Here is a 13,809-nt window from a genome sequence, read left to right on the forward strand (position 1 = left end):
CCCAAGATTCCTTCTTTTAGAAATTCTGCTTGAGGAAATAAACAGAAATATAGACACATATAAAATGATGTTCACTGCAGCATTTTAGAACCTAGAAATAGCCTTCTACATATGTCTAAGAAAAGGAGTAAATAAACTACAGAATGACTATTATTAAGAAACAAAAAATTATGGTACAGAATGATATTTAATTATATGAGGAAATTTTAATAATATAGTGAGAAATAAAATTTTAAGCAAGGCCACAAGGTGGATATATTTTATAATCCCAATTTCATTCCTTTTTATAATTTTTATTTTTTAGTTAGAGTTGACATTTAATATTATTTTATATAGTTTCAGGTGTACAGACCAGATGGTTAGACATCTATATAATTTACTGTGATCTCCTCAATTAATCTAGTACCCACCTGGCATTATACATAGTTATTACGATATTATTGACTACATTCCCTGTGCTGTACTTCCAGTTTCATTCTTAAACCTGTTCTTATATTTTGCATTTATGTATGACCCTTTGTCTTTCTGTGGTGTCTGTTGTAATTTCCCCTCTTTCATCCCTGATTTTGTTTGTGTCCTTTCTCTTTTTTCTTTAGTGAGTCTAGCCAGAGGTTTGTCAATTTTATTAACCTTCTCAAAGAACCAGCTCTTTGTTGCATTTATTTTTTGTATTGTTTTTTGTTTTCAATTTCACTCATTTCTGCTCTAATTTTGTTTATTTCTTTCCTCCTGCTGACTTTAGGCTTCATTTGTTCTTCCTCTTCTAGTTTTTTAAGATGAAGCGCTATGTTGTTTATTTGGGCTCGTTCTTGTTTTTGGAGATAGTCCTGTAATATAACTTTCCTCTTATGACCACTTTTGCCATGTCCCAAAAGTTTTGATATGTTGTGCTATCATTATCATTCATTTCTATGTATCTCTTGATCTCTGTTTTTATTTCTTCTCTGACCCAGTTATTCTTCAGTAGCATGTTGTTTAATCTCCATCTATTTGTGGTTCTTCCTGATTTCTCTTTGCAGTTGATCTCTAGTTTCAAAGCATTATGATCAGAGAATACAGTTGGTACGATTTCAACCCTCTTATATTTGTTGAAACTATCTCTGCGTCGCAGCATGTGGTCGATTCTTGATAATGTTTCATATACACTAGAGAAGAATGTATAAGCAGTTGTTTTTGGATGGAAGGCTCTGTCAATTATGACCAGTTGGTCTAATGTGTCATTTAAGGATGTTATTTCTTTATTGATTTTCTGTTTGGATGATCTGTCCATATCTAACAGTGGGTATTTAGGTCCCCACTATGATAGTGTTTTGGTCTGTTTCTCCTTTTAGTTCTGTTAGTAATTGCTTTACGTGTATTGGCGCTCCCTGATTGGGAGCATAGATATTAACAAGTGTTATGTCTTCTTGGTGCATGATTCCCTTTATCACTATGAAGTGTCCCTCAGTATTTTTCTTTACCTTTTTAATTTTGAAGTCTATTTCATTTGATATTAGTGCCACTACTCCCACTTTTCTCTGAATGCCATTTGCTTGAAATATCATTTTCCACCCTTCATTTTGAGTCTATATTTGTCTTCAGAGCTGAGATGTGTCACCTGGAGGCAGCATGTGGTTGGGCTTTGCTTTTTGATCCATTCTTCAACTCTGTGCCTTTTTATTGGTGAATTCAGTCCTTTTACATTTAAGGTGATTATTGAAATCTGAGGTCTTCTTATAGCCACTTTATCTTTTGCTTTCTGGTAGCTTGGTGTTTCCATTGCTTCCTTGTCTTTGTGTTTCTGTTTTCTTTATTCTGATTGACTTTTGTGGGTTTCCCCCCTGGTCCTTCTTGTTTTATATTGTATACTTTAGTTCTGAATCTTTGGTGTGGTTACCATTACAAATATGTAAAGGATATGTGTGTGTGTGTGTGTGTGTGTGTGTGTGTGTGTACAGTCATCCATTTTCTTCTGTGTGCCTTATCTCCATTCCCCTTTGTGAATTTGGATCTTTGAATCCTCTCCTTTTTAGTCATTGTTGTCTCAATTTGTCCCTATGTATGCTGAATGTTCATTACTATCTTTCAATAGCAATTCTCTTATTGTTTAAGCTTATAATGCCCTGTCCTTAGTGAGGGTTGCACTCCTCTGGTTCTATTTGCCTGATGGTCACCTTATTCCTAATTGTGCTTTTTTGTTTTTGTTTTTATTTTAGATGATAATTACTGACCCCTTTCAGTATTTCCTGTAGTGTAGGTCTCATAGCGGAAAATTCCCTCAATTTTTGGAAAGGTCTTTATTTCTCCTTCATATCTAAAAGAGAGCTTAGCTGGATACATTATTCTATGCTGGTAGTTCCTTTCACTTACTAATTTGGATATTTGATTCTACTCCTTTCTGGCTTGTAAGGTTTGTGCTGAGAAGTCCGATGATAATCTTACAGATTTTCCTTTATAAGTTACTGTCTTCTTCTCTCTGGCTGCCCCGAGAATTCTGTCTTTGTCATTGATTTTTGATCATTTTAATACAATGTGTCTTGGTGAAGGCCTTTTTGGGTTGAGATAATTGGGTGTTCTGTTGACTTCTCGAATTCCAAGCTCCAGCTCATTCCTTAGATTTGAGAAATTCTCATCAACTATTTGCCTGAAAATGCTTTCTAGTCCCTGCTTCTTTTCCTTGCCTTTGATAATGCGCATTATTCTTATGTTTCCTCTCCTGATGTTATCAGCTAGATCTTGTATTTCTCTTTTATTATTTTTCATTCTTTGGTTTCTCTCTTCTTCCTTCTGATTTATTTGTAGATTTCCGTCTTTGATATCACTGATCCTTTCCTCCATTTGTTCAACTCTATTTCCCAAGCTTGCTATTTCGTTTTTTAATTCTTGCAGTGTGTTCTTCAGCTCCAGAATATCTATTCTGTTCTTCTTGAGGGTTTCAATCTCCTTGCTCTGCCCATCTAGTTGTTTTTTTAATTCCTGAAATTGTTGATATGACTCATTTTGGAACTCACCGAGTTTTTTCAGAAGTACCATCTTGAATTCTGTCATTTAAGTTGCATATTTCTATGTCTGTATGCTTGTTTTCTGGAGATTTTTCTCTTTCTTTCTGAGATGCCTTGTCGCCTTGGTTGTTCATGTTGTTTAATGGACTATTTCTCTGCCTGAGCATTAATGGAAGTGTTTTGTGCTTTTTTTCCAGAAAGAAGATTTATTATATAAGGGTCTCTTAGTCTATTGCAAAGAAGGTGCTTTTCCTTTGTTTTCCAGTAGGTGGCATCTAAGCCTCTTAGATCCCTGCTTTATATAAAGCCTTAATAATGGCTTTTTTCTTATATATGTTTAATCACGCTCACTATTCTCAGTCTCAGTCCCTGTCAGTGTTAACGACAGTTTCGGTAGCGTTTACTCAGATTCCCCTGGGCTCCTCAGTGTTTGGTCTCAGAGGAAATGGGGGGAGGGGCACTCTGGGTTGGGGACTGGTTGCTGCAGTTCAGCCTTGGTTTTGCAACTGTGGCTGGTAAAAATTAACTGTTATTCCTCTGCTGTCCTGCTTCTCTGCTTCCTCTCCTGCCACCAGCCATGTGAAGCTCACAGCAGTCCCAGGCAGAGCTGTTCAGGGAACTTGCTGCACCTTCTCCCCTCCCCGTCCTCCTATAGGGAGCTTTGGCTGCTGCGAGAAGCAGCTTCTTTATTTCTCCCAGTCTACTGCCTAACATCCAGGCTTCTGACCTATGGTAGGTCTTATGCACAGATCCCATGCTCAGATGTGCTGGTGTGCAGTTTGGGTGTTTTTTGTTTAGTTTTAGTTGTTCAGCTTATTGTTGTTTCAAGGGGAGAGATCTGAGGATGTCTCTCACTCCACAATGTTTCTCTAACTCTCCCCACATTTATATATAAAACTGGCAGAAATCCACAAAATATCACCAGTGATATTCTAATCAGGGAAGACTATAAATAATTTTTGTTTTATTCTTTATACTCTATTATAGTCTATATAGCAATTATTATGAATGATTTTCTTTATACTCTATTATAGTCTATATAGCAATTATTATGAATGATTTTCATAATAAAAAATATAACTTTTTTAATGTCTACCAATGTTGTATTAAGATATCAAGGTGACTGGAAAATAAAACTTAGTATAGTTTAGTGTTTAGGAAAGGGCAAGCACTACCAGAAGGCGGCTTCACTGAGTATCCGCAGATAACACTATTGGGCCAGGACCTGGTCTGGTCATTAGCCCAGGTCACTACACACTGGTTAGAGTAAAGAGACTGACTCACTTTAGCCCCAATCTTCTCAAAGTGAGATTTTCACCTGAGATATAGGTGATGTGGTAGGGACATGCAGAACCATACCACCCGGCTCTAGTTGGAACTTTACCTAGGCTGATGGTAACCAATTTGTGACATTATTTTTATGTTATGAACACAATATAGAATCTGCAAGAACGTTTAAGAAATGAGAGGCTATGTTAGGCTGTGACCTAAAAACCAGCAAATTTCAACTCATTGCCCTTTGCCAATAGGTTAGAGCAGAGTTTCTCAGCTTCAGCACAATTGACACTTTGGGCCAGATTATTTTTTGTTATGGGGGACATGGGGAACTGTCTGATGAATTATAAAAGCTTAGTAGCATCCCTGGCCTCTACCCACTAAATTGTAATAACGCCTACGTGTACACACAAAATTGTGACCACCAAAATTGTCTTCAACAGTGTCAAATGGCCCCTGAGGTGCAAAAATTACCTGTGGTTGGAAACCATAATACTTAAATACTATGTAGTGTCTGAGTGAAAAATTCCCCTTTGGGAAAACTTTAGAGAAGCACTAATCCTGCTAAACTCCAAAAGACTGGTTCAAAACAGAATTCAAAGTGCAATTGTACCATGTACTTCTTTCATCTAAATATACTGCTTTTTTTCAAAACAAATAATATTGTATGTCGATTATACTTTGATTTAAAAATAGTAGTAGGGGAATAGAAAGAAAGCAGGCAATTCCACTGTCAACAGTGCAGGCAAGTCTTACTTCTATTCTATCCTCTGAGCATGTGCTGCAGAATAAGGATAGGAGACCCCCCAGTAGACAGACCGTCCTCACGGGCCCAGCTCCTGTGTACAATGCAGGCTCCTGGGCCATCTCCCCCAGTTTGATCTCTGGGTGCCCTCCATGCCCCATTTGGGTTTTTGGCTCTTTACCACTTAATCCGTGGATCAAATTTCCTCTGTTGAACTGCTCGATATGGCAATATTTGCCTGACTGAATCTCAGTTGATTGAGGATGTTTATTAGGATCATGCTAAATTTGTAAGTTAACTTGGGGGAAGTTGATATCTCTGTGACGCTGTCTTTCTATACAACAATGTGATGTGTTGATGTGTCTTCTGAGTAGGTGAAATCATCTGTGTCTCTCCATAGAGTTTCGCAGTCTTATTTAGTACTTACCTTTTTTTTTGAGTTTGTGGGCTTTCTTCTTAAGTATTTTATCCTTTTTGTGGCTAGTGCGAATAATGCTGCCACAGAGGACTACTGTGTAAAGTACTATGTAAAGTATTTGAAGCAGTCCCTGACATACAGTAGGTGCTGTAGAAGTGCTTGCTATAATTATCATCCTAGTTTCTTCGTTGTATCCTCCAGCTGATTATCATTTAAATGTAAGTCACAGTTATTGTGTCTTGGTCACTTCCAGTTCCTGTTCAGATGAAGGTGGGGGGCAGAACTAAATCTTGGGACATTGTTTTAACAGTGTAAACCTAAAAATAAAAGGCCAAAGTGAGAAGCAACAGCATTTATTTATTTAAGATTGAAAAGAATAGCTCTTCAAAAATCACTGATTCAGTCAGAAACCCAAAGTGTTCTGATTAGAGAGCAAAGGCAAGGGGTATAGAAGGAATTTCTATTGGTGCAGATAAGCTAACATAGTGATGCTAATTCTAAAGAATAGTTTTCATTTTCAGTCAGGTAGTCATAATATATGCTTTCTTGTTATCTTTGCAAACAGTTGATTGAGACAGATGTTGCTTTAGGCCCAAGCCAAAGGTCATTCTTCTCTGTTTTAACATTCCAAAAGTTTGAGGAGTAAGAAGTATGAGGTGGTTCTTCTAGGATATAATTATTATTGCCTCATGTGTTCTATCTTGCTTAGGAAAATGAAGCTTAATACCCCTAGGAATCAAAGTATTCTTGTGGGTAAGTCTTACACTCTAATACAAAACTAATGTTTGTTACACTTCAGAAACAGGCTGACAGTTGTTCTCTGTGTATCAGTGAGCTAGGCCGCATAACAAATTGCCCCAAAATTCAGTAGCTTACAATAACGACTACTTAAGTGTGTTCATGGTTTATAGGTCAGCTGGGTTGTTCTGCCAATCTGAACCAGCCTTAACTCATCTAATCTAGCCTCACTCATGCATCTGTGATCAGCTAGAGGGCAATCTACAGTCTGGTCTAAAATGTACTCCCTTGCATGTCTGGCAGTTGTTGGCTGTGAGCTGGGGCAGTAAATTTCACTGGGCTAATTTGTCTGTCATCAACTAGCAGGCAACCTTGGACTAGTTTCCCATTGTGCAACAGAATTCCCAATGAGAGCACAACTGTGTAGGGCTTCTTAAGGCCTATGCTCAGAATCGACACAGAATTGCTTTTTACCCCATTTTACTGTCCAAAGCAATACAGGAGGCCAGCCTGGATACAAGGGGTGGGAAATAGATCCCTCCTTTTGGTTGGAAAAACTACAAAGTCATATTGTAAAGGGGCATGAATACATGGAATCCTGAAAAATTAATCACAATCTACCACACTCTCTACACCAAGGTGAGAACATTTTGAGCATTAATTGTCTTTTAGCATTGCTTCTTCTCACTAAGTAGCCCACCTGTGGACTGGTTCAGAGGAAAGTTCCACAGATGGTGGGCCTCACCCATTCACCCTGATTCGCATTTGTTTCACTTTCAGAGGGTGCCATTTCTTGACAATGAGCCCACATCCACGTCTATTTGAGAATGTGACCCCAGCTATAAGGATGATCTGTTTCCCTCTCTGTCTTGGTTTCTGAGAACAGTTGCTTGTTTTGGTGGAGTTTTTTAGTATAGATTTACCCAGACACTAAGGACAGTTCTCAGCTAGTGGCTAAATAAATCTTTGCTGACGTATCAAAACAATCAATCGCAAGCTGATTAACTCCAAGTCCTGTTAAAAGCAATCGAAATGTCACTTCTCATGATCAGGAGGCAGAGAGGACTTGGAGGTAAGCCAGTCACCTCCCTTCCTTCTGGCATCTCCCCTAAATCACTGAGGCAAGCCCATGGACCCCTGGTGGCCATGCAGGGACAGAGTTATTCTTCCATAGTTTCAATTTGCCTTCTTGATCCTAGAGGGTTACGAAGCCATCTAAGCCAGGCTGTAGAGGGACAGTGTACACTGGCTGCTCGCCTCCCACACTGCACCGCTGCTCTCCTCTCCTCCCACCCAGCCCACAGGGTAGCCCTAGCCCTACTGCCCCCCAGGGTCAGAACATAGGAAGCCACAGGAACAGCCACTCCTGGGTGATAATGGTGGAAGACAGAGAAAGAGAAAAGAAAAAAATGTTTTGTTTAAACTAAGAACATTGAACAGAAAAGCAATACTAATTGTAGGTATTTATAACAAAGCTTGCCATTTATAACTAATTAGCATTTGGTAATAACATTGTGCATATCATTATGTGTTTAAAGTTATTTTTGCTCTATGTTTTACTTGATCGTATTAGACTTTCTTCCTATATTTGGTGTTCCCTTAAATATATGACAAGTAAAATGTCATATATTGTGTTTAAAAGAATTCTAGTATGATCCATATGTAAAATATATGTATGTATATATGCACATATATACATGTACATATGTGTATGTGCATGCATATACATGTCCATACATGTATGTGTACATACACATATGTACATGTGCATATTATATGTGTACATATTTGTGTATATGTGCATATGTATATATGTACTCTGTAATATTTATATATTTTGGAATAAAATGTGTATATTATACTTACAATATTTACATATAATGTAAATTTATATATAAAAGATATATGACTAAATATAAAATAAAAGATATATAAATATGTTTTCTATCTTATATAGCAAAATATAAACGTATAGGTATACTTACATTTTTGAGGGAAAGGATACATAAGAATTGGATAATGATTACACGTGGGGGGATTTTTTTTTTCATTTGCTTTTCCATATACTTTGACTTTTTACCATGAGAAAATATTACCTTTGTAGCTTTTTAAAAGTAGTTCATTTGAAAATTTTATGGAGATTCTTCCAGCTTTTCTCACCTGTTATCCCCAACTTAAGTTATAAATTTAGATGGCTTTTTATATTGAATCTTTCCTGAAAAAAAGAAAAAAAATGTTCATGGCACCCCACCAAGATAGTAGTTTTCACAAGGCAGAGGAACTGAATAAAGTCATTTCATTCAGCTGCTGAGGAAGCCCAAGTCCCGACCTTTCCTGGGTGGAACCCCCACCCTGGAGCAGGGCGCCCCCCTTGCAGCCCCTGGAACCTACGGGTGTGGGCGTTGGTGGCATCTCTCCTGTCCTCTCACAGGGCCGAGGGGGCAAAGGCAGCATCTATGTGTGGGCCTCTGGGGACGGTGGCAGCTATGACGACTGCAACTGCGATGGCTACGCCTCTAGCATGTGGACCATCTCCATCAACTCGGCTATCAACGACGGCAGGACAGCCTTGTACGACGAGAGCTGCTCCTCCACCCTGGCCTCCACCTTCAGCAATGGAAGGAAGAGGAATCCCGAGGCCGGAGTGGTAAGTGCAGCCACTGGCCCTCTGTGAAGCTGTGGAATGCACAGACGCTGACATCATGCACAGATACCGTGACATCATGAGAGGAAAGGGAGAGCCCCCTTTCCCGAAAAAGTTAGCGCATGTTCTGAGGGGAGATCCCTCTTCTTCCAGGCTTGATAATGCCTTGTTATTGACATAGAGATGTACATACCAAGTATGAATTGAAAGGAAAAAACGTGATGACCCTCTTCCAGCTTATTTTTCATAGATTGTCTTTCTTGTTTATTGTTTTGGTTTACAAATAATTATGAACTCTGGTTTATCAAAAAGTTGCCCAAGTAGGTCACTTATAAAGAGAACTAATATTAAGAACTTGGGCATCACATCACAACCTCATCTGAGCCAAGAAGCCATCCATGTAGTAAAGTAATTAAAAAATAGCATCCATGGGTGGATATTTCTGGGTCCATAAACATCCCAAAGTAAGGCACACATGTGTATTTTCTCAGAAAAAAAGAGTAGTGATTTTCATCAGTGTAAAAATGGATCAATGATTGAGGGAAAAAAATTAAAAATCATGATATTTATTGTACTTTTCTGAGCATCTCTTCTTTCTTGGGCAACTAGCATAATGGTGAATTTTTTGAGTCCCTTAGAAATATATATCTGTTCATTGTAATGAACCTTTTTTATCTTTTCCTCTCTCTGGGTATTTCACTCATCAGCCTTTCCTCAGACCTCCAAGCCAGGAACTTGGTAGATGGTTCAATAGTCCTGCTGAGTTAGTTACACCCTGACCAGCTACCCACCTCAGCTGGGGCTTCTTGTGGGTGGATAGCAAGAACTCAGCATACAATCATTGCCAACCAGTGCTTCTTCTATTCCAAGTTCCCACCTTGGCAAGCTGACCAGGCTCTCACATGAGATCGCTTTACCTACAGGAGATCCAGACCTTGGCCTGGCTCTCTCCATGAGCCCTCCTGGGTTCCTCCTTAGTCTTGGAGAAAATAGAGAGTGTGCTAGCTCCTCCCAAGCAGAATGAGACTTCAGCCCTTCTTATCCTACACAGAAAGAAAGAAGAACAGCAGAAAGAGACAAGTGAGGGAGGCCCCAAACCTGCTCTGTTTGTAAGGCTTCACTACTCCCCCTGGAAATTCTTTTCCCAAAGGCCTCTCAACCTTATCTAGGACTATCTTTCTACTTGGGCTGGAAAAGTGCCTTGAGTTTCCTCTGAATATTGTAATTTTCCCCAATAGATGCCTTTAAACATCCCTGATACTTTGTTCCTCAAAATAATAGGCCCACTTGAGGATCCTATAGAGTAGAAAGAATAATTCTTATAGTTCATATATGATTTTAATGAAAACCTGACTCTTACAAACATTGAAAATGATGTTTTCCTCTTTGTGAAAGTTCTTTAACACTTGGTTGGTCATTAAGAAGATCTCCCCACTTAAGAAGAATTGTGGAGGTAATCACTCACATATAAGTTATCTTGGCTCAACATGTCTCAGAATCTCTCCATGAATTTTAGATGTAGAGAAACATTTTCTTGTAATGGCCTCTCCTTCTAGCAAGTTTTAGCTGAGCATGTTATTCTTCCTCTTTGGGAATGCCATTATTTCCTTCCTGAAGGGAAAATGCTGATACAATGGTTCTTGGGTTTTCTGAGAGTCAATCCCAAGCAACAAAACTCACCATTGCATTGACTATGGTGCTGGTATTGACTAGTCATTTTCTACCTATCATGTTTCCTTTTTAGGATCCAGGAAATAAATTTCTCTAGTCTGTGAAATTGCTACAGATATGCTTCTCTGAACAATTACTTTTATTTTTTTATCTTGTGGATGTCGTAACTACAACTCATTGTGTGCCTCTTTTTACATGGGCTGCTAGGAAGATCAGATAAAAATGTATGGCAAAATAGATAGATATATGAGTGCTAAGTTTATGCTTACCGTCATCTTAGTATTCTTCAGAACAAAGTCAAGCTTAAATAAAAGAAATGAATAGTCTTCTGCTCCATATTGTTTTGGGGTTCAAAATAGTGTGATTTATTCACTCATTACTCAATATCTTTCCTTTCAGGCAACCACAGATTTGTATGGAAACTGCACTCTGAGGCATTCTGGGACATCCGCAGCTGCTCCTGAGGCAGCTGGAGTGTTTGCACTGGCTTTAGAGGCTAAGTATGTTTCCAGCTCGAGGCCAAGGGGCGGCTCTGCAGGGTGTATTAACGTGTATCTCTCCACCCAACACCAGATGTCCATGGCAAAAGAGGGTGTGAGAGCCCATGAACAGTCAGGGTCAATGAACTCCGGTGGGATTTTCTAAATGTACCATAGGCCATAAGTCTCTCTCCCCTTCTCTCTCTCTCTGTCTCTCTCTCTCTCTCTCTTTTTCTCTCTCTCTCCCTGTCTCTCTCTCTCCCCACCCCTTCCTCCCTCTATATCTTTCCTTCTCCACAAAACTACATCCCTAGGACAGTGCAAGACCCCAACTCCCAACTGCACATATTAATTACTTACTCATACAAAATAGGGGCATGTAGATGTTTTTTCTTTATAAAAACTTCTCTTTATACTTTGTGTATCCCTTGGCTATTTTACTCCAATAATACTCACAATCAACTAAATGAAGGGAAACCATTACCAGCCTTAGTATCTAGCAAGGTATGTCAGAATGTGTGGCAAACAGGGTGCTCCCATTCAAGATGTGTTAACTTATAAAGTGAAACTCACTTTTTAACACTGAGACAAGGTGGGCAAAGTCATGCAGTAAAGACTAAGATATGGGATTTATTGGAAAATTTTCCAAACTATAGGTAAAAAAAGAACTATCTTTTTGTTGTCACCCTCCCACATATCACTACTGCTGGGCACACCTTGGATGTGAGCATCAGCCAAGGTACTTGGCTAGCCTTGTGTTTGAACAATGAACATGTGGGCTTCAGGCACCATGCACTCAGTATGAGTGCAAATGTCTGCTATGTAGGGAGTTGTCTGAGAATGTAGCACCAGGAACTTGTGAAAAGTTGGGTTCAGGCTCCTGGGGAAGCAGAGAGAGTCCTCATCCCACACCCCTCAACCGTTGCTAGGCAACCAAAGCTTCTAGCATTACTCTCGAGACAGCCCTGCTCATCTCTCTCCACATATGCACTACATTTTCTGATTTGCAAAGGAAGCAAAAGTTGATTCCTAGAATGGGGAAGGGATGTTGAACAATTATCTAGTCCAACTCTCTGCCTTCAAGCAGAAAAGGCATAATTATCCTCCTTTTACAGATAAGACCCCAAATTGGAAGGTACTCCTCTCTTTGGATCAGAAAAATCCATTTCGATTCTCCTAACAGAAGTTAGGTGGAAAATTTAGGGCACCAAGAGATGGACACTGGTCAAAGCATTCCTATTTTCACACAGTGTCCTGTTAAACACAGAGACCTAAACTTACTCATAGCTTATGTGCATTTCCTGAAGATGAAACTGTTCGGCCTGCTCCCATGAAGAGCTCTGGAGTATAAATTATGTCTCAGAGATTGTTCTGCCTCTAGACACGGGAGCTGGGCTGCCATGTTCTTGTGCTGGCCAGTCATTGGCTAAGAGCTACCTAGGGAAAAAAACTCTGAGGTACCTCTGGCTTCCTGAACCTACGAGCAAAGGAGATCCAGTAGCCAGCAGTTAAAACCACTGGTTAGCATGAAATAGCACAGAGACCCCAGAGGGAGGAGGAGGGAAAATCTCTCCATGAACAGTTCCTACAGCTCTTCTCTCTTTATCTTGGAACAAGACAAGTGGGAGTCCTCAATGACAAGTGTGACAGCAGTGGAGAGCTCTTTCCCACCCGGAGGACCAATAAAAAAAAACTTTTACAAAGCAATTTGGATGCAGTAAACAAATTACCTTGTCTAAATGTATGCCCATCAGGACCATAAAAGAGGGAGAACAACCGCCCCATGACTCCAGGGGAGTAAAAGAAACCCTTCCTCTTTCCTGCCTGGTCACCACTTTGTTGTTTAATCTCATGAAGTGCTTCCCTCCAAATGCTTGAAAATGGCTTCTTGAGTCACAGGGAATATTGCTTACATTTCCCAGTGTGATCAATCTTGTTGAAATATCAAAGGATTTCTTTAGTGAGGGGTGACTGTCACCTTCAAATATTTTATATTCTCTATATAATTCAGGGTTTTCTGTGTGATTCTAGAGGACTGAGCTAGGTTTGAGGGGTAAAGTTCATAAAGAGGCAAATTTTTGCCTCAAAAGAACCATTTATAGTAAAGTGGCCTATATATTGGACTAGAACAATGTTTTCATAACTGGCCTCCCAGAGGATGAATTTTTTTTCAATGTAAAACTTTCATCAAAGTACAGTGAACACTAAGGAAAGGGCACGAATATTAGGCACAGCTTAAAGACTTCTTACAAGGCTACTAGATCCACGTAACCATCACCCAAATCAAGAAGCAGACCATTACCTGAGTACCAGTCTGTGGCCTTTTGTTCTGAGAGTCTGAGAGATTCCTCCAGGCTATTGAGTGTGGTTATAGGTCATTCATACTTGTGGACTATTACTCCATTGTATAAGTGGATATTTGGGTTATTTCCACTTTAGGGCTATTATGAGTAATATTGCTATGAACATTCTTGTACATGTCTACTATGGTGAAGCTATGGACACATTTCTGTTGGGTGTTTACTATGGAGTCAAAATGTTGAGTCAGGGATGTACATATATGCAGCTCCAGAAGTCACCACCAAGTAGTTTTCCAAAGTGGATGTTCCCATTGACACTCCTACCAGCAGTGTATGAGAGGTGCAGGTGTGCAGTGGAATTGCACTGTAGTTTTAATTAGCATTTCCCTGATAACTGGTGAAGTTGAGCACTGGGGGGAGTTTTGAAAATGGTAAATTCGTAAGTGTCAGCCAAAAATCACTGAATACAAATCCCTGGGGACAGATGGCCCAGGAATTTATCTTTTCAACCCCATTTCAGGTACTACATAAGCAGCCAGCCCTTTGCTAGTCTGTGGA

At 39.4% G+C, this 13,809-nt stretch overlaps 1 protein-coding gene across 1 annotated transcript in view; it reads left to right on the forward strand.

Annotated features, from left to right (window-relative positions):
* PCSK2 (proprotein convertase subtilisin/kexin type 2) overlaps positions 1-13,809 on the forward strand; it is a 247,144-nt gene that overhangs the window by 215,110 nt on the left and 18,225 nt on the right. The window contains exons 9-10 of the mRNA XM_036229694.1: positions 8,589-8,804; positions 10,872-10,972. Coding sequence (XP_036085587.1) covers positions 8,589-8,804; positions 10,872-10,972 — 317 coding nt within the window. The remainder of the gene's footprint in view (positions 1-8,588; positions 8,805-10,871; positions 10,973-13,809) is intronic.

Source organism: Rousettus aegyptiacus, unplaced genomic scaffold (assembly GCF_014176215.1).
Source record: "Rousettus aegyptiacus isolate mRouAeg1 unplaced genomic scaffold, mRouAeg1.p scaffold_m13_p_12, whole genome shotgun sequence".
Lineage (NCBI taxonomy): Eukaryota > Metazoa > Chordata > Mammalia > Chiroptera > Pteropodidae > Rousettus > Rousettus aegyptiacus.